The sequence below is a fragment of the Danio aesculapii genome, chromosome 13 (genome assembly GCF_903798145.1).
Source record: "Danio aesculapii chromosome 13, fDanAes4.1, whole genome shotgun sequence".
Classification (NCBI taxonomy): domain Eukaryota; kingdom Metazoa; phylum Chordata; class Actinopteri; order Cypriniformes; family Danionidae; genus Danio; species Danio aesculapii.
In genome coordinates, this window is record NC_079447.1 from 53,262,525 (window position 1) to 53,285,148 (window position 22,624).

The 22,624-nt window shown below is 37.0% G+C and overlaps 1 protein-coding gene across 1 annotated transcript in view; it reads left to right on the forward strand.

Moving 5' to 3' along the window:
* The first annotated feature begins 5,632 nt into the window (after nt 1–5,632).
* Nucleotides 5,633–22,624, forward strand: part of slit1a (slit homolog 1a (Drosophila)) — a 95,413-nt gene continuing 78,421 nt past the window's right edge. Inside the window, exon 1 of the mRNA XM_056470559.1 lies at nt 5,633–6,112. Coding sequence (XP_056326534.1) covers nt 5,937–6,112 — 176 coding nt within the window. The 5' untranslated portion in view covers nt 5,633–5,936. The remainder of the gene's footprint in view (nt 6,113–22,624) is intronic.

Genomic DNA, 22,624 nt, shown 5'->3' on the forward strand with positions numbered 1-22,624 from the left:
GCTTTTTAGAAATGTGCCACTGAATGTCATACTATTTAAACCACCATGTTTTTTAGATAATTTGAACCAATGAATTGAGTAAAAACACCATGAATTCGCTAGCCTACTTTAATGTCTCTGACAGTTTGGTATTAATAATTTGGCCAACTAATGTTTTTATTACAGTCATATATTAAATATGCCAGTGTTTACAAAAAAACCTTTAAATGTGCCAAGTGTTTGTCATTTACAGTAACTGCAGACCAATTAGGCCTAACTTTATCTGTTTTCTTAGAAACAAACTTTATAGAAGTATGCTGGTGTTTAGCTGAGTATCTTCCAAAACTGCAGTTATTTATTCATTAATTAATTTTTTTGTTTGTTTGTTTGTTTGTTTGTTTGTTTAGCAAGTCTAGCCGTATCAAATCCACAGTGATTTATTAATTACGTTGTGTTTTCTGCTTAGCATTAATATAGCCACGACAACAACGTGTATATTTCAGCACTTGTCTCTTTACATTGCCATTTGCACAACTGACACCACACATACACAACTGCAGATGTTCATTGGGTCTTGAGGATAAAATGGTTCCTCCTCAAAAATAATCAGAACCACAGTTTACTTGAGCGAGTTGCCATAAAAAGTCATAATAAAACTCATGCACATTTCACATTTTGAGGACTTTAGACAGAAATCTAGTGTGGTGGAAAGCGAATAGAGGAGGTTAGCTTAGATTTAAGGTGCTGTATGTCAGTTTTTGACTCTTATAAGGCATAAAAACAGCAGTATTTGTTTGCAGATTTTTCAGAAACATGCTCAGTCAACATTCTTGTTTATCTGAAAAACAATGCAGTCAAATATTCGGCTTTGAAAATGTACGTTACGTGCCAGAATGCTGTCTTTGCTTTGGTCATAAAACTCACCAAATGCAAATTTAACCAGTTATATTGAAGCAGCCCGGGTTGCCTTGTTGTAAAACAGAGTATTTGATTAATTAAATCAAGAAGGCTCTCAGAGCATGCGTGACCGTGACTGAAATGCGACCTCCGGTGGTGTAGCAGACTACGAAATGAGACGCAGATTCAGAGTTCCAGATGAGGTTATTAATTAGCAAATAATATAAATTTTATGAATGCAAACATCAGGTGAGCAGGTTATATTGTAACCCGAAACACGACAGAAATATAAATACAGCCATTCAGAAGCACAGAACAATGCACTTACTCACGAAATGGTATGGTTTATAATCTAATGAATACATATTAAACCTCTTTAACATTATTAAATGTAGATGCTAAATCACTGATGTGTGTTGGTTTGCACTGAGTCTCAGTTCTGAAGTTCATTTTCAAATGGTTTATTTTATTTTCCAGATCTGAGGTGAACTATCTGCTGCTGCTTTCAGTATATGGCAATAAATGTGATGTAAAATGCCCTTCAGACTCGCATTATTAGCATTTAACACTGAATAAAAGCACATGAGCTGTACCTGAGCTGATCATTGTCAGTTTTCTGTTGTTCAGCTGTGAGAAATAGAAACCGTTACTAATAAAAACTCCTTTTATTATGGAAAATATTAATTCTATCGTGTGCCATTGCTTTTATTTAGAAAACACGATCTAAATCAGCCTTTAGGCTCTATCGTCAGACTCACTCCTGTCCTCAATCTTGCAACCTGCACCTGCGTTTGTTTTAATCTGGTAATGCAATGCCTAGTTCAACCACTAGGTGTCAAACTGACACACTGCACCTTTAACTCAATACACAAAAAAAGCTTGAATATATCGCAAAATTACCCTTACCATGATTATAGTATTTGGTCATACCGCAGACATGTGAAGAAAATACATATTACTTTATGCATTGGTTGTTTATCTAAATATGACCAATCAAATGGGCTCGTACTATCTTTAGCCCCGCCCCCCTCAGTAGTTGCTGTTTTGCTAATATAAACACTAGTGGGCGGAGTCAAGTCAAAAATGACAACAGCCAATCAGAATCAGAAAATCTGCAGGTTTTCACTCATTCAAAGTGTTTAAATTATTGTATCAGAAATTGAATAATATTGTTAAGACACTAGTATTCAGCTTAAAGTGACATTTAAAGGCTTAACTAGGTTAATTAGGGTAAACTTAGGGTAATTAGGCAAGTCAGGCAAGTCAAATTGGGCAGGAAGGGGAATAATTTTGCCCTCAGCTGTACGTCTAATCAAACTTTTGCCAGAATTGTAGTTTAATTTGATCCACAAGGGGGAGCAGTGGAGGAATGAATGTGAAGTAAATCAGAAAGCAAGTACGGAGAAGTCTTTTTAGCATCTCCTTTTGTCCAGAAAAGCCTTTCATTAAGACGGACACATTGTCGTTGGTTTTGTTGCTGACACGTTACGCTGGATGCATAATGTGCATGATGTCTATTCACTGCATGTTCTTTACACTGTAGAAACATCTTGTTAGCATATGATGCACAATAACGCCATCAAATATGTTTGCAATGCATTATTGTAACATGCTTGACGCTTAAAGGGGCAGTTCACCACTTATTTTGACTTATTATTTCCAAAAACAAGACAATATTTTATACTTCTTAAATGCTTCTTGGTGTAAAATAGACATTTGAATGAGTTCTTTTCCATGGTGTGGATTTCAATGAAAAAGACCAACAAAAAGAAAGAAACATAAAAATACATCAGATTTAGTTTTTTGGCAATAGCTGGTTTGAACTTAAATGTATTTTCTTTCTATTCCTAAAATATTAGCTGACCAAACTCTTATTTTAATAGTTATAACTGTTTTATTTAAAACTCTTATTTAAATGCACCAAAAATATTCTATACTCACTAAGACATAGATGAAACTATTCCTTTTCAAACGATGATGGACTAAAAAGCCATATCCTTTTATTTTGTCATGCAAGTCAGGGAAAAAAAAGTCACTCACACAGCCGTTCACAAAGACTTTTTTTTTACCTTTCCCCATACAAAAGCACAAAATAATTGATAAAAAAAATCTGATATCAGAGTTTGTCATCTCATATTCTGATAATGATATATATCACGGTGTAGTACCATTTCTGTAAATTCAATCAGTTAATAGTATATATTAGGGCTGCACGATGCTGGAAAAGTACACATTGCGATATTTTGTTATTCTGCGATATGAATACAGTTACACTAGATGACTTGAATAATTTTTTTAATGTTTAATTTTTTCAAGTTTTGATTTAAGAGATTTAAGAATCTCTAATTTTAGATTGATTGGGAAGATTCTGTAGGGGAGTGCATAAAATATAATTCAAGTTTATTTGTAAAGCACTTGAGCACAATAAGTGTTGTATAATAAGCATAATTGATTATTGAGCACAATATTTGTATAAAAAACAATCTAAAAGCAAAGATAAATTGAATAAAGGAAAATATGCTAATTAAATATACATTGTTCTATTGTTTTCCAGTCGAAATGTATTCCGGTATACAGTAATTGAATAATAAAATGTACAATAATACTGCGTAGTCTTTGTTTTATAAACATTAAGCTATTGTTTTTAATTTTTCGAAGTTACGAACGGTACATTTTCGCATGGCTGATTGCTTTTAAAACCGTCACAGGCCTAAAAAAAATTGCAAAATGCTAAATTATAATCAAGATGCTGAAACGATGTATTGTGCAGCCCTATACAAAATAAATGAGAGAGCAGATGTTTTATTTCACCCATGCATCATATTTATCATCATGTTGCATATCCTTAGAAGACCCGGTCCATATTTATTTATTTTTGTGTGCAAGGTTTGGATGAAATGAACGATAGAGCACAGACTTTATTTCATCCATGCATCATATTGCATTTTAATAAATTTTTTTTGGCATGAACTTCCAAGATCTGGATTTCAATGAAGAAGTCAAGTGACCAAAAAACCCCAAATAAATAAAAGTCCCCCTCCATGCCCTCCACAAAGACACTGTCATTTTGCGCTCTGCATTTTCAATCTTCCCCATCCAAAAAACACAAAATAATTCATAAAATAATCACATTTTAAGTCATCTCATATCCTGATAACGATATATATCACAGTGTAGTACCGTTTCTGTAAATTCAATCAATTAACAGTATATGTATAAACAAAATAAATGATAGAGCAGACGTTTTATTTCATCCATGCATCATATATATAATCATATTGCATAACCCTAGAAAACCCTATCCTTATTTTATTTATTTATTTATTTATTTATTTATTTATTTATTTATTTATTTATTTATTTATTTATTTATTTATTTATTTATTTATTTGTGCAAGAACTTAATTCAAGGTTTGGATGAAATAAATGATAGAGCACAGACTTTTTATTTCATCCATGCATCATATTGCATTTTGCATTTTTATTAATTTTTTTGCAAGAACTTTATCCAAGATCTGGATTTTCATGAAGAGGTCAAGTGACCAAAAAAAACCCAAAACAAATAAAAGTCCCCCTCCATGCCTTTCACAAAGACCCTGTCATTTTTACGCTCTGCATTTCTAATCTTCCTCCATCCCAAAAACATGTTTTTAATCAGCGCGCATTAATAAAAATGACAAGTATGGCTAAATAAAATGCAAAATGTAAACATTGCTTGAGAAACATTGTTTCTCTCTGCAGCTCAGTGTAATAATGCGCTCATGTGAATGATGTCAAATTATACAATGTATTCTGTGAGCAAAAGACTTTTTATTTCATCCATGCATCATGTTGCACAACCATGTTGAGACCCTGTCCTGATTTTATTTATTTATTTATTTATTTATTTGTGCATGGTTTGGATGAAATAAATGATATAGCAGAGACTTTTTATTTCATCCATGCATCATATTGCACATCCCTGTCCCTATTTTATTTATTTATTTATTTATTTATTTATTTATTTATTTATTTATTTATTTATTTATTTATTTATTTATGCATGGTTTGGATGAAATAAACTATATAGCACAAGCTTTTTATTTCATCCATGCATCATATTGCACATCCCTGTCCCTATGTTATTTATTTATTTATTTATTTATTTATGCATGGTTTGGATGAAATAAACAGTATAGCACAGACTTTTTATTTCATCCATGCATCATATTGCATATGATCAGGTGCATTATGATTTTGGTCAGGTGACCAAAAAACCCCAAAACATGAAATTAATTATATATATATATATATATATATATATATATATATATATATATATATATATATGGCTAAATAAAATGCAAAATGTAAACATTGCATATTCAAGATTGCAAATTTCTTATTCATGTTTCATATTGCATCCCCGTAATGGCGTCATATAAATGATTATTGCACAACCCTAGAAAGACCCTGTTTTTTAATGCATGAACTTCCAAGATCTGGATTTCAATGAAGAAGTCAAGTGACCAAAAAACCCCCCAAAACAAATAAAAGTCCCCCTCCATGCCTTCCACAAAGACCCTGTCATTTTGCGCTCTGCATTTCTAACCTTCCCCCATCCCAAAAACATGATTATACGCTGCTCTTTTAGGGAGGGGAGTGGGTTGGTGGGGGGTCTGAGTGTGTTTGGGACCCCTCCCGGGCGCTGGAGGGCCCGCCGCGGCTCCTGCGTCTGTCTGTCGGGGCTCCGGAGGATCCGCACGGGTGGGGGAGAAAAAAGGAGGAGTGTAGGGGCTGGGAGGAGTCCGGGAACTGCTATTTGTAGATCCTTGTGATGGATTACTGCCGTGTGTGTGCGTGCGTGTGTGTGTGAGAGTGTGAGTGTGTGTGTGTGTAGGAGAGCACAGATTTTTTGTTCCCTTTCTTTTCACGCTGCTGAGCAAACAGTGTTGCATTGAAAAGCGCTGAAGCAACTCTAGTAGAGAGAGAGAGAGAGTTTTTGTGTGTGTGTGTGTGTGTGTGCGCGCGCATTGGATCTGGAAGCGCTGTAGTTTTTTTGGGGGAGTCTTAGGAAGATCATGCCTGCGAGAGGAGGATGTTGTCTGCTGGAGGTGTGTGTGTGGGTTTTGCTGCTGGTGTGTAAGACTGGCAGCGGGTGCCCGGCGCTCTGCACATGCAGCGGCACCACTGTGGACTGCCACGGGCTCGGACTCAAGAACATGCCCAGGAACATTCCCAGAAACACAGAGAGGCTGTGAGTTTATTTCTATATGCGCGTTTGCATGTGTGTGTGTGTGTGTGTGGGTGGGTGTGTGTGTTTGTAAAAGCAATTGAATGAGAACAATAGCTGGATGAGGCTGTGGCGTTATAACCTCTGGACAGGTATAATGCAGTCTCATTACCTTTTATTTTATTAGTCGCATGTGCGTTCATACACATGCAGTGGAATGCTTATATATGATTGGCTGGTAGGGATTATGAGTAGAAATTAATTATGATTCAAATGAGAAATATAGAAAAACTTTAGATATGTAGGTGTAATCTTGCGCGCTCACTCGTGCATACGTGTGTGTGTGTGTTGACACATGTTTTGGGAGGAGGGAAACTTATTATCGCTCTTTCTGCTGTTGGAAACTTTCCCTTTTCACTCTTTGTTGTTGCATTTTTGCAAATGAGATATTTAAATGTGCATTTTCGTGTGTGTGTGTGTGTGTGTGTGTGTGTGTGTGTGTTTGGAGTTGAATGATAGCAATAGCTGATTGAGGCTGTGGCGTTATAACCTCTGGACAGGTCTAATGTAATTTTATTTTATTTTATTAGTCACATATACAGTCATATACAGTGAAATGCTAATTCCTGACAAAAGTCTTGTCGGCTATCCAAGTTTTAGGAACAGCAAGTGTCTTATATACAGTAAGAGGTAAAGGCCTCTAGATTTTGCTTATTTGAGCACAATATAATCTGATCATGTCTTGATGTTGACTGATTTGATTAGGACAGTAAGGTCTGACTCTGCTTAGACTAAAGTCTGCTCACTGAAACTTCAATAATGTCCAGTATAGAATATGTGCTCATGCTGCAGTGGAAACAGAATGAATATTGTGTCTGACTCCATCATGAGCTTGGAGGACTGCATCCATACATCTCTGCAATGACTCAAATCACTGATTAATAAAGTCATCTGGAATGGTGAAGAAAGCCTTCTTGCAGGACTCCCAGAGTTCATCAAGAGTCTTTGTGTTCATCTTCAACGCCTCCTCCTTCATCTTACCCCAGACGTGCTCAATAATGTTCATGTCTGGTGACTGGGCTGGCCAATCCTGGAGCAGCTTGACCTTCTCTGCTTTCAGGAGCTTTGATGTGGAGGCTGAAGTATGAGAAGGAGCGCTATCCTGCTGGAGAATTGTCCCTCTCCTGTGGTTTGTATTGTAATGGGCAGCACAAATGTCTTGATACCTCAGGCTGTTGATGTTGATCATCCACTCTGCAGATCTCTCGCACGCCCCCATACTGAATATAACCCCAAACCATGATTTCTCCCTCACCAAACTTGACTGATTTCTGTCAGAATCTTGGATCCATGTGCGTTTCAACAGATGATTCATTGGAAAAATCCACCTTCTGACACTTAAACACATGATCAACTAGAAGTCCAGTTATTATTTGCTGCTCTTGCAACTGAGATCCACCACAAGACTTGTGTCAGGTTGTGTACACGATTGGCTGTGATCTTAAAAAAGGATTATGAGTAGAAATTAATTATGAATTCAACTGAGAAACTTTAAATATGTAGGTATAATCTTGTGCGGAAGTGTGTGTGTGTGTGTGTGTGTGTGTGTGTGTGTGTGTGTGTGTGTGTGTGTGTGTGTATGCGCGTGTGTATGCGCGTGTGTGTGTGTTTTGACAAGAGAGAAACTCATTATTTCTGCTGTTGGAAACTTTCCCTTTTCACGCTTTATAGTCGTTTTCTTGTAAATGAGATATTTTGGGAGATTAAATATTGAGTGTAGGAGCGCCGGCTGTTGTTTTCTCTTGGGTTTAGCAAGTCTCTTAAAATAGTTCTGAAAAAAAAATATCATCTCTGATCAATAATGCATGTGTGAGAAACGCCAGTGTTGGTATTTGCATTTCAAATTGTTGGATTTTAGGGAAGATGTCAGATATTGAGGTGAATTGTTGAAGCTTTTATCAGGGTATATGAGGTTATTTTTATGATCTAAGCTGAAACAAAGGTTACTTATAATAATAAAAGACACTTAGGAGTGTTGCTTAATCGTACATGTTCATTAAATTGCAAAAGGATCATAGTAAATGTTAGATAATGCATTAAAATTAGCAGTGAGAAAAGGATTAGTTAACAGGTAATTGAAGCAATGGAGTAAGCAAAATAATCTTCTCTTGAAATAAATATATTTCTCTTCCCCCATTGTCTGATTATTTAGCTTGTTTTAATGAAAACTCTTCATTTTGACTCATTATTTCTGAAAACAAGACTAGATTTGGACTAGAAACAAGACAAAACTCTAAATAAGAAGAGCATGTTCGCAGTGTGTGACTTGACTGAATGAGTTTGATGCAGACGGTTTAAACATCCACACGGTCGGTCCTCAGTAAATCTTCAGTGTCAGACGGCTGAGCATTGGGGGTGCATCAACAAAACAGATCTATTTGCACTTGTCAAAGGGCGTTTCTACCCAATCCCACCTTCTGGGTGTCTTTGATGAATCCTGTAATGACTGTGTGTTCAGGACGTGTGAAAATCACACTTTCCCCCCACACAAGGTTTCCCCATTAACCTCCAGATCAGCCCTACATGGCAAAAGAGGCTCTTCTCACTTTGAGTTTGTGTCTTGTTTCTAGTCTAAAATATCTAGAAATTCTTAAATCAAGAAGCATTTTCTAGACAAGCACAAAATATTGTCTTGTTTTTAGAAATAAGGAGTCAAAATGAAGTGAGTTCCTCCTTATAACAAGCTAAATAATCTGCCAATGGGGTAAGAGACATAATCTTATGTCAAAGGGTAAACAGTATTAATTTGCTTACCCCATTCAGTGTTGATCAGAGCAAAGTTTAGTCTTACAGCGCACATTCACTGATAAAAAGTGATAAACATGTGAATGCTTTACTAAAGCCCTCCAAAAACAAAAATCTTAAACCATGTCCACTTATAGCTGTTCTTGGGCTATTTAGTAACTTAAAGATGTTTAATAAACATGAAAGACATGCCATGTTATTTGGTGGTAATTGCCAAAAGGCTGAGTTTTATAATGTGGAAGCTGAATCTGTACCTAAGTTTGGTATGTGGAGAAGAGGTCTCGTAAACATGCTTGCTTTGGAGAGGTTGAGATAAATCAATAATGATAAACTTGAGATAATTCAGCCTGATCTCACGTGAAAACGTAAGTATTTTACGTTTTGACAGTTTAGTGGCTAATTCGTACGAATTCGTATGAGTTCAGTCGTATGAAATTGTACGATTTTTAAAAAGGAGGCGTGGCACCTAACCCCACCCCTAAACCCAACCGTCATTGGAGGATGAGCAAATCGTACTATATCGCACAAATTAGATCGTACGAATAAGTACGAATTAGCCACTAAATCAAAAAGTTATGAATTGCCGTGAGATTGTGTTGGATATTTGATAAAACATGAGGACAGATATTAGAAGACATTAATGCATTGGAAGAAATGCACACATAACCAATGACCCCTGTCGATAACATAGTAATTAAAGATTGAGTGTAATTGATATTCTCTATTCATAATCTATAATGTTTTTAATAATGTGCCCTAACTATTATTTGACAAAACTATAGTCAGGATAATGCATTTTTCTGGTACTATAGGAACAAGGTTACTTTATTATTACTTTTATTTCTAAGTTATATTTTGCTTTTGTGTGCATTTGTCCCTCTGTGTTCTGTTGTTCTGTCATAGGTTGGTGTTTTTATATATTGTTTTTTTTATATGCATCATTGTTGTGTTTTGTTGATTTTCTTTTTCTATATTTTGTTGTAGTTTTGTAAAATACAAAATACACATAAATAAATGTTTAAAAAAAAGTGATAAAAATAAAATAATAGTTTGAACAGACACTAAACCTAAAATTTAAATGACAAAAAAAAATCAAGAATTAAGATAAATGATAATATATATATATATATATATATATATATATATATATATATATATATATATATATATATATATATATATATATATATATATATATATATAGTGTTTCCTCTAGGGTTTTTTCCAGCTGTGGCGGCAGGCCTTTTTTACACAGATCTACTAACTACCTCTGGCGTTATTTCAATGACAAATGTCGTGAGCGCAGTATTACGAGTCGAGATCGCATTCATGTAATAGCCTACAGCATGCGAATCTCTTTGCTTGCTCGCCGATTTCCTCTGCTCTTGCACAAAGCATCTTGCGCGCCCTCAAATACGCGCTGCTCAAGCGCAGACAGCGTTGCCTGATTGGGCGGTTTATTTTTGAAGGTAAAAAGTGACATAGGTGGGTAGTGAAAATTTGGGCGGTTTTGCAACGGCGTGCCCGCCAGCCCTGGTCTGCCTTCATAAACCTGTTTTGATCTCCCAAAGAGATGCCATAGCCCCTGTTCTTCGCATACATAAGCTTAGAACAGTGTAGAAACGCTTGTGATCTCGACAGCTTTTGGGCTGGAAACAGTTAGCATCATCTGGCTACACTGAGCGCAGATCTTCTTGTGCGCTCTCAAATAAACGCTGCTGAAGTGTGATTTAGGGCGTTTATATAGTGAGTACGTCTACAACATTTATTAGATTTGCTAGGAATATTTATGAATGTCTCCAATAGACCTACAGAGCAGCATTAATGCGTCCTGAAGTGAAGTGAAACAGCTACGCTATACGTCGAATGAATGAATGTAGCGGAAACCATGATATATATATATATATATATATATATATTTATTTATTTATTTATTTATTTATTCATAATGTATGTATATTTTTGGTAAATGGAGAAAAAAAGACATGTTTTATGTTTATATAGAAATGTTGTTTGTATATATAATAATCCTGCTCTCCACTGATGTGTTTGGCGCCATCTACTGGTGTTTCCTCATGTTGTAGTTTTTCATTTATTTATTTTGATTTTATCATTAAAATCAAACAAGTTAACTAAAGTTAAGTTAAAATGTTCTCGTGTGAGTTGAAGAGTAAAGCAGACAATTGCAGTAATTTTGTACCTTTAGGTTATCTGTCTCTGGGGAGTAAACCTTGAAAGGACAGCTTACCTTATCTGCTCCTGAAAGCTTTATTTTAGGACAAATTTTTCCTTTTAAAGGTGCTCTGCTTGTGAAAATATAGAAAAAACATTATGTGCATGCAGAAAGTTGCTTACTGTGCATTTGGGTTTACGTCAGTGCAGTGTCTCAGTGTAAGTTCAGAACAGTTTAGAGCAGACACATTATTCCATGATCATTAGCTGTGTTTCTATACACCTGTTTTATGTGCATAAGCTACAATATATGCATGCGCTTGATCAGTCTGTGTGCTGTGATGTAGTTTCTCTCAGATGCTGATCAGATATAAATGTGTGTGTGAGGGTCTTTCTGTCATTAATGTTGGTTTAATCAGATATAAATGTGTGTGTGAGGGTCTTTGTGTCATTAATGTTGGTCTGCAGATATAAATGTGTGTGTGTGAGGGTCTTTGTGTCATTAATGTTGGTCTGCAGATATAAATGTGTGTGTGTGTGAGGGTCTTTGTGTCATTAATGTTGGTCTGCAGATATAAATGTGTGTGTGAGGGTCTTTGTGTCATTAATATTGGTCTGCAGATATAAATGTGTGTGTGAGGGTCTTTGCTTCATTAATGTTGGTCTGCAGATATAAATGTGTGTGTGAGGGTCTTTGTGTCATTAATGTTGGTTTAATCAGATATAAATGTGTGTGTGAGGGTCTTTGTGTCATTAATGTTGGTCTGCAGATATAAATGTGTGTGTGAGGGTCTTTGTGTCATTAATGTTGGTCTGCAGATATAAATGTGTGTGTGTGAGGGTCTTTGTGTCATTAATGTTGGTCTGCAGATATAAATGTGTGTGTGAGGGTCTTTGTGTCATTAATGTTGGTCTGCAGATATAAATGTGTGTGTGTGAGGGTCTTTGTGTCATTAATGTTGGTCTGCAGATATAAATGTGTGTGTGAGGGTCTTTGTGTCATTAATGTTGGTCTGCAGATATAAATGTGTGTGTGAGGGTCTTTGTGTCATTAATGTTGGTCTGCAGATATAAATGTGTGTGTGAGGGTCTTTGTGTCATTAATGTTGGTCTGCAGATATAAATGTGTGTGTGAGGGTCTTTGCTTCATTAATGTTGGTCTGCAGATACAAATGTGTGTGTGTGTGAGGGTCTTTGTGTCATTAATGTTGGTCTGCAGATATAAATGTGTGTGTGAGGGTCTTTGTGTCATTAATGTTGGTTTAATCAGATATAAATGTGTGTGTGAGGGTCTTTGTGTCATTAATGTTGGTCTGCAGATATAAATGTGTGTGTGTGGGTCTTTGTGTCATTAATGTTGGTCTGCAGATATAAATGTGTGTGTGAGGGTCTTTGCTTCATTAATGTTGGTCTGCAGATATAAATGTGTGTGTGTGTGAGGGTCTTTGTGTCATTAATGTTGGTCTGCAGATATAAATGTGTGTGTGAGGGTCTTTGTGTCATTAATGTTGGTTTAATCAGATATAAATGTGTGTGTGTGAGGGTCTTTGCTTCATTAATGTTGGTCTGCAGATATAAATGTGTGTGTGAGGGTCTTTGTGTCATTAATGTTGGTCTGCAGATATAAATGTGTGTGTGAGGGTCTTTGTGTCATTAATGTTGGTCTGCAGATATAAATGTGTGTGTGAGGGTCTTTGTGTCATTAATGTTGGTTTGCAGATATAAATGTGTGTGTGAGGGTCTTTGTGTCATTAATGTTGGTTTGCAGATATAAATGTGCGTGTGAGGGTCTTTGTGTCATTAATGTTGGTTTGCAGATATAAATGTGTGTGTGAGGGTCTTTGTGTCATTAATGTTGGTTTGCAGATATAAATGTGTGTGTGAGGGTCTTTGTGTCATTAATGTTGGTCTGCAGATATAAATGTGTGTGTGAGGGTCTTTGTGTCATTAATGTTGGTTTAATCAGATATAAATGTGTGTGTGAGGGTCTTTGTGTCATTAATGTTGGTCTGCAGATATAAATGTGCGTGTGAGGGTCTTTGCTTCATTAATGTTGGTCTGCAGATATAAATGTGTGTGTGAGGGTCTTTGTGTCATTAATGTTGGTTTAATCAGATATAAATGTGTGTGTGAGGGTCTTTGTGTCATTAATGTTGGTCTGCAGATATAAATGTGCGTGTGAGGGTCTTTGTGTCATTAATGTTGGTCTGCAGATATAAATGTGTGTGTGAGGGTCTTTGTGTCATTAATGTTGGTTTAATCAGATATAAATGTGTGTGTGAGGGTCTTTGTGTCATTAATGTTGGTTTAATCAGATATAAATGTGTGTGTGAGGGTCTTTGCTTCATTAATGTTGGTCTGCAGATATAAATGTGTGTGTGAGGGTCTTTGCTTCATTAATGTTGGTCTGCAGATATAAATGTGTGTGTGAGGGTCTTTGTGTCATTAATGTTGGTCTGCAGATATAAATGTGTGTGTGAGGGTCTTTGCGTCATTAATGTTGGTCTGCAGATATAAATGTGTGTGTGTGGGTCTTTGTGTCATTAATGTTGGTCTGCAGATATAAATGTGTGTGTGTGGGTCTTTGTGTCATTAATGTTGGTCTGCAGATATAAATGTGTGTGTGAGGGTCTTTGCTTCATTAATGTTGGTCTGCAGATATAAATGTGTGTGTGTGTGAGGGTCTTTGTGTCATTAATGTTGGTCTGCAGATATAAATGTGTGTGTGAGGGTCTTTGTGTCATTAATGTTGGTTTAATCAGATATAAATGTGTGTGTGTGAGGGTCTTTGCTTCATTAATGTTGGTTTGCAGATATAAATGTGTGTGTGAGGGTCTTTGTGTCATTAATGTTGGTCTGCAGGTATAAATGTGTGTGTGAGGGTCTTTGTGTCATTAATGTTGGTTTGCAGATATAAATGTGTGTGTGAGGGTCTTTGTGTCATTAATGTTGGTCTGCAGATATAAATGTGTGTGTGAGGGTCTTTGTGTCATTAATGTTGGTCTGCAGCTCTCCATTGTGTCAGATGTGTAATGTTGTTGTGCTGATAGTAAAAGGCCTCAGTCCTCCATCAGTCCATCATCACAGTGCTTCAGTATTCTTCTTCTTCTATTATTATTCCCTCCAGAACTGTCTTGAGCATCTGTCTGCGCTCCCGTCTCACGTCTTTAAAAGCCACCGCGTTCATTACGTTTCGTCTTCAGCTTCTGAGGCGCAGCTCATTCATTAGAGAACAAACACCACAGTGGAGAATCCCAACAGTGCAGCAGACTCCACTTCTCGGACTCCTATTTGTGGAAGTTAATCAAGAAGTGACCATTTTCCTCTCCCTTTATTCCCGTGTGCAATATTCCAGTTTGTGCATAAATTCTTCTGATACAAACACAGCTTGTGAAATCTCCAAAGTGATTTTTGCATGCACCAGACATCCAGAGATTGGACTCTTCTTATTTTATCTATGCTAGTGCATCTATTTATATCTGATTGGAGATGTGCCGCAGTGCAGATCAAACGTCTGAGCGATCTGATTGAGAATTCTCTTTAAAGCGCAGCGATCGCTCTGGGTTTTGGGCCGCGTGTGCTGTGAACTGCAGCTCTGATGTACTTACCAATTCTCCACGCCGGCCAAACGTCCCTCCGTCTGCTTCTGCTGATTGCTTATTGATTGTCTTGAGAGAGAAAAACACTTTAGGCTGTGCTGCTGGATCACAGTGATAAATCCTATAACCAATATGAGATTAGCTTGTGAATGTGGAGCTTGTGTGCTGCGTGAGGTCTTTGTGATGGCAGTCACATAGCAGTAGAGTGGAAAAACAAGCACTTTACACAATGCTCCTTACATTTTCTAATTTTAAAAGGGTAGTTCACGCAACAATGCAGCTGATCCAGAATGCTCCGGCTAGGATTCTGACCAGAAAATCAGAGCACATCACACCTGTCCTCAGGTCTCTACACTGGCTCCCAGTTACATTCAGAATAGATTTTAAAGTATTATTACTTGCCTAAATCACTAAATGGCCTAGGAGCTCAATACATTACAGATATGTTCACTGAAAACAAATCTAACAGAACACTCAGATCATTAGCATCAAGTAAATTAGAAACTCCCAAGGGTTCAGTCAAAGCAGGGTGAATCGGCCTTCAGCTACAGCGCCCCCCACTGCTGGAATCAGCTTCCAGAAATGATCAGCTGTGCTCCAACATCTGTTTAGCTGTGCCTTTACAGCAGGGATGTCAAACTCAATTCCTGGAGGGCCGCAGCCCTGCACAGTTTAGTTCCAAGCCTAATTAAACACAGCTGATCAAACTAATTAAGTCTTTCAGTCTTGTTTGAAACCTACAGGTAAGTATGTTGAAGCAGGGCAGGAACTAATCTGTGCAGAGCCACGGCTCTCCAGGAATTGAGTTTGACACCCCTCCTTTACAAAATAACCACTGTGCTACGCTGGGGCAGACTTAGTGATTTGGTGGCCTTGAGGAAAAAACGCGATCCCGATTCGACCCCCCTAGATGATCTTAATCCAGCATTTCTACAATTCTGCCAGTCATATTTTCAAGTTTAGGAGAGAAGCAAAGGCGGCCGCACAAGTCTTCACATATAGATACAGTGTTTATTTTAACGGCACAAATCGGGCACAAACAAATGACACCAGTTTAGTGTGATTTAGACACCCTGGGGTGGAGAGGGACGTCACGGCTCCCGAAATATTTAGCTTATATCTAAATGAGGAAAACAGATACCGTGTTCGTTTTAACGGCACAAATCGAGCACAAACAACCTGTGCTGATCTGAAGTCATTTAAGCAACATGGGGTGGAAAGTGACGTCACACGGTCAAAAAAATAATGCTTAATTTTTGTGGCACAAATCAGCACAAATGAGTAGCATAGTTTTGGGGATCATTTGTTTTTATGGGGTGCCAACTTCATGCAGGTTGCGCTGAACACTTTCATCTGGCCCGTGAGGGAGTTTTTAAAATGCTTCTTCTGAGTAACGGTTTGGTTTCAGAAATAGTAATTAGTATAAGTAAATTTAGACCTTTCAAAAGTACTCAAGAGTAGTGAGTAGTGAGTATTACGCTCTATAAAGCTGAAGCATTTACATCTAATTTGTGGATGTGTGTAAACGTAACATTCTGTAGTGCATTTAGTGATTGTCCAGCAGGCACACAACGTTATAAGACGTTAATATTAGGTTAGGTTTAGGTTGTGATGTCAGGTGACCAAAATTCAATGTCTAGCCAGCGTCCAAGGACAACGTTATTCACTTTTTTATTCACATTTTTGATGTCCAATAATGATGTAAAATGGCGTTGATATTTGGTTGATTTTAATGTTAGACAGTGACCAAAGTCCAACGTCGAGCCAACATCTTAAACCAGCGTCACATTGACGTCAAATACTGACATTTATTCATCTGGTGTGGCAACCAAAATCCAACGTCTGATAGACACCATAGTGGTAAGATCCACACAACGTCAAGCTGTAGCATCGTTAGACGTTGATATTTGGTTGATTTTACGTTGGACATTGACGTCAACCTGACGTTGAGTTCTGATGTCAACCTGATTTTCATTTGGGGTATAACTTTAATCTAACGTCATGTTGACGTCTTGTGCCTGCTGGCTGTTTAAGCCCATTTGGTCATCATACAGTAAACATCCGCCATCTTCTCATCAGTGGCATCATCTAAACAGTCTCTGGGTCAATGTGTGTAAAGATTTTAGGCATCTTCTTGGACTCTTTGCTTCCAAACAGTCTGCTGCAATTATAAATCGCCCATGTCTTGAGGTAGTTCATTATGATGTGATTTACCTTCTTATGTGTGATTTGATTGGACGGGAATCCCAGGACTCATTCTTCTAATCCCCATAGACAAGAGAAAGTAGTGACTGCAGGTTGAAGGAAAGTAGTGGAGTAAAAGTACCGATACTGCACTAAAAAATAGACTTAAAGGAAAGTAAAAGAACACATTTATAAAACTACTCAGTTCAGTTCCTGAGAAAAACTGCTCAATTACAGTCATTTGAGTATTTATAATTTCTTACTTTACTCCACTGCATTTTATAAAGACATATAAAGAGCTACAATGCAGTTAAAAAAGCTGAACATCAAAGAAAATCCCTGATCTTTTTGCTCAACCGGCCCTTTTTCTTTACAGTAACTTTTCTACATGAATATACTGTAGGGTTATTTTGATCTAATGAACAGTTGAGTATGTGCTAATGAACACGGTCTGAGTAAAACATAAAGCCTGCTCATTACAGACCACTTAAAACCTGACTGTGATGTGAGTTTAAAGAGCTAACTCTGCTACTGGCAAACGGCCACAACTATTTCTGTGTTCGGGGAGAAAGGGCAGCCACTCGTTATCCGGCTAATGAATTAAAAAGAGGGAAAAGAAGGAGAGCAGATTTGATGGAGAGCCTTTGATGCTGGTGGAGCTTTAATGAGTCTGATCCGTCAAGCAGACTAATTCCTCCTAATGGTTTGTAATGTGTGTTTTCAGGTACTGATATACACATAAGGCCACCCTGAAACTTCAGCCCAGAGCTGCTAATGAAGGGTCAAGAAGAGGTTAATCGGTTCGTTTTGGGTTTTTAGTTCAAGTCAAGTTGAGCTTTATTGTGATTTCACTACATGTGGACATGTCTCAGTGCTACACAAATATACATAATCATAAATATGAACACAACACTGCATGTACAGTTTTCTCCCTCCTGTGTATTTTTGTTTAGCGGAGAGGAGGTTATTTCAGCACATTTGTAATCATAATAGCTTTAATAACTCATCTCTATTAACTGATTTCTTTTCTCTTTGTCATGATGACAGCACATAATATTAGACTAGATACTCTTCAAGACACTAGTATTCAGCTTAAAGTGGCATTTAAAGGCTTAACTAGGGTAATTAGGGTAAAGTTAGGGTAATTAGGCAAGTCATTGTATAACAGTGGTTTATTCTGGAGACAATCCAACACTAATATTGCTGAAGGGGCTAATAATATTGAGCTTAAAATGGCTTTAAAACTATTAAAAACTGCTTTAATTCTAGCATTTTACTATTTTACTGTAGCATTTTTACTGTTGAAATCACCGATGTTTATTTTGTAGCATGGCTTTATTTTATTGGCAGCTGAACGCTATTGGTTTACAGAGAAATGTCACTAGCACGTACAGCGTCTAAGGACAATATTATTTAAATCAAATGATGTTGATATTTGGTTAGAAAGTGACCAATATCCAACATCGAGCCAACATCTTAAACCAATGTCATATTGATGTCAAATACTGACATTTATTCAGCAGGAATGGCAACCAAAACCCAACATCTAGATGTCATAGTGGTGACGTCCACACAACTGCTGGAATATTTCAGTGTATTTGAACTTCCAGCAAAGTTGATGATCATGAATCCAGCAGTCTGTGGGAAGAAGAATGAGCTTATGGTGCTTGAACAGGGATGCAATGCAGACACAGAATTGAGCACATCATAAAAATATTAAGAGGCCAATTACAGCTGATGTTAATATTCATGCATTCAGGTTGATTTGAGTGCATAAACTTAGGTTTAGGAGGAGGTGCAATGGAAGGGTACATTTGAATTTTGACATTACTTTGGAAATCAAGAGCAAAGTGAGCTGGTTCTTTGTGTTATTTTACATTAATAATGGGTTCAGGTTGCTGAAAATGAATGTAATATGCTTAAATGTTTTATTTTTAAATGTTTTTCTTTAGTCTTGTGAAATATTCTGCATTAATGCAATCACATAATGTAAAGAACACAGAATGCAAACACAATCTTCACATCCGGCCAGTAAGATGTGCAGTTCAGTGTCTGTACGGGTCATCGGTAGTCATTCAGGGTGAAGAGTTTGCCGGTTTGGAAGATCCTTGAGGAATGAGTGTGTGATGCTCACAGCTGGCGTTTATTTCAGGCAGCCAAGAAAGTTCAGATGGCTTAGATTTCAGGACAAGAAATAATGCTTTTACACCACTTACATTTGTTTTAAGGTAAAGTCTAGAGGGGATACAGCTGTGGATGTGCACATCAAAATAGCTTAAGTTTTGTGACACTGTACAACAATACTTCATATTTTTACATTACTGTAAGGTTTAGGCTTGGGGTGGGGGTAGATGTTAATAAAACCCAATTTAATAACTAATATGAATAATAATGGGTATATTTACACTTTATACATTACTGTATGGGTAGGGTTTAGGCTTGGGGTAGTTGTTAATAAAATACAATTATTTGGTAATTTAATAAATAATAATTCTCATCAACTTCTGCCAGCAGCTGTATCCCTTCTGGCAACAACCATGTTCTACCCTCCTGTTGGATTAAGGGTTAAAATTGACCCATGCACAATTTTGACAGCAGAAAATAAACTAAACAAAGTTTTTAATTTTGGTGACCCCAACCATAAAATCCTGAAATAACCCAAACATTAGAAAAAGGAACCATTTCATATTTTCATGAAGGCTGCCGCTGAACCCATTTAGGGTTGTTAACTTTGGGTTACTTTGAGCTATAAAACCATTTGTACACCACAAAAACTAAGAACACACACACACTTTTATCACATTTATTATTATAGAATTCACCTTTACTGTAGTGAGAACCTAATTAGTGTTGTCCACTGAGTGAACACTGCTGAAATACTGCACACTGATGAGGGAAAACCCAAACATTCACAGAGTGTTTAATGAAGATCAGCAAAACCACAAGCAATAAGACCAGAGCATCTACATATCAGCTGATCATTGGTGCAGTTTATGTGTGCGTGTGTATGCAAGTGTGTATGTGTGTGCACCTGTGTGTACATCTGTCCTCAATCTCCGCTCCCACGAGTGGTCATTAGACCCAATAGAAAGTGCATGACTTTGTATCCAGTATTCATGGGAGATTTGTGTGAGTGTGTGTTTCTCCGCATGATTGGAGAAGAGGTTTACTCCAAAAAAAGCCAAACACATGTTCCTAATAATGAGCAGATATTTGCAAAAAACATACTACATTTTCAGCCACAAACTTACAATGTATGTTTATTTTTCATCTTTGTTGTGTGTTTGCTCTGCTAAGTTAAATTAACATTCGTATGAAACATCTATTTCCTGAATTATTTGTAATTTCTGTTATTTAAATACACATATAGTGTGTGTCTCTATGCTCTGGTTACCTCTGTTACATCGGTTATAAAAAGGCAGAACAATCTGATAGAAAAAGCATGTGACTTGCTCAAAGTGTCATCAACTCTGTTATCCTCAACTCTGTTATCCTCAACTCTGTTATCCTCAACTCTGTTATCTTCAACTCCGTTATCCTCAACTCCGTTATCCTCAACTCTGTTATCTTCAACCCTGTTATCCTCAACTCTGTTATCTTCAACTCTGTTATCATCAACTCTGTTATCATCAACTCTGTTATCATCAACTCTGTTATCCTCAACTCTGTTATCCTCAACTCTGTTATCCTCAACTCTGTTATCTTCAACTCTGTTATCTTCAACTCTGTTATCATCAACTCTGTTATAGTCAACTCTGTTATCCTCAACTCTGTTATCTTCAACTCTGTTATCCTCAACTCTGTTATCCTCAACTCTGTTACCGTCAACTCTGTTATCATCAACTCTGTTATCTTCAACTCTGTTATCCTCAACTCTGTTATAGTCAACTCTGTTATCCTCAACTCTGTTATCTTCAACTCTGTTATCCTCAACTCTGTTATCCTCAACTCTGTTATCTTCAACTCTGTTATCTTCAACTCCGTTATCCTCAACTCTGTTATCATCAACTCTGTTATCATCAACTCTGTTATCCTCAACTCTGTTACCGTCAACTCTGTTATCCTCAACTCTGTTATCTTCAACTCTGTTATCCTCAACTCTGTTATCCTCAACTCTGTTACCGTCAACTCTGTTATCATCAACTCTGTTATCCTCAACTCTGTTATCCTCAACTCTGTTACCGTCAACTCTGTTATCCTCAACTCTGTTATCCTCAACTCTGTTACCGTCAACTCTGTTATCCTCAACTCTGTTATCCTCAACTCTGTTATCATCAACTCCGTTATCCTCAACTCTGTTATCATCAACTCTGTTATCATCAACTTTGTTATCCTCAACTCTGTTATCATCAACTCTGTTATCATCAACTCTGTTATCCTCAACTCTGTTATCCTCAACTCTGTTATCATCAACTCTGTTATCCTCAACTCTGTTATCCTCAACTCTGTTATCTTCAACTCTGTTATCTTCAACTCCGTTATCCTCAACTCTGTTATCTTCAACTCTGTTATCATCAACTCTGTTATCTTCAACTCTGTTATCCTCAACTCTGTTATCCTCAACTCTGTTATCCTCAACTCTGTTATCCTCAACTCTGTTATCTTCAACTCTGTTATCTTCAACTCCGTTATCCTCAACTCTGTTATCTTCAACTCTGTTATCATCAACTCTGTTATCATCAACTCTGTTATCCTCAACTCTGTTATCCTCAACTCTGTTATCTTCAACTCTGTTATCATCAACTCTGTTATCATCAACTCTGTTATCCTCAACTCTGTTATCCTCAACTCTGTTATCTTCAACTCCGTTATCCTCAACTCTGTTATCTTCAACTCTGTTATCATCAACTCTGTTATCTTCAACTCCGTTATCCTCAACTCTGTTATCCTCAACTCTGTTATCTTCAACTCTGTTATCTTCAACTCCGTTATCCTCAACTCTGTTATCTTCAACTCTGTTATCATCAACTCTGTTATCTTCAACTCTGTTATCCTCAACTCTGTTATCCTCAACTCTGTTATCCTCAACTCTGTTATCTTCAACTCCGTTATCCTCAACTCTGTTATCCTCAACTCTGTTATCTTCAACTCTGTTATCTTCAACTCCGTTATCCTCAACTCTGTTATCTTCAACTCTGTTATCATCAACTCTGTTATCTTCAACTCTGTTATCCTCAACTCTGTTATCTTCAACTCTGTTATCATCAACTCTGTTATCTTCAACTCTGTTATCCTCAACTCTGTTATCCTCAACTCTGTTATCCTCAACTCTGTTATCCTCAACTCCGTTATCCTCAACTCTGTTATCCTCAACTCTGTTATCTTCAACTCTGTTATCTTCAACTCCGTTATCCTCAACTCTGTTATCTTCAACTCTGTTATCCTCAACTCTGTTATCTTCAACTCTGTTATCTTCAACTCTGTTATCCTCAACTCTGTTATCCTCAACTCTGTTATCCTCAACTCCGTTATCCTCAACTCTGTTATCCTCAACTCTGTTATCTTCAACTCTGTTATCTTCAACTCCGTTATCCTCAACTCTGTTATCTTCAACTCTGTTATCATCAACTCTGTTATCTTCAACTCCGTTATCTTCAACTCTGTTATCCTCAACTCTGTTATCCTCAACTCTGTTATCCTCAACTCTGTTATCCTCAACTCTGTTATCTTCAACCCTGTTATCCTCAACTCTGTTATCTTCAACTCTGTTATCTTCAACTCTGTTATCCTCAACTCTGTTATCCTCAACTCTGTTATCCTCAACTCTGTTATCTTC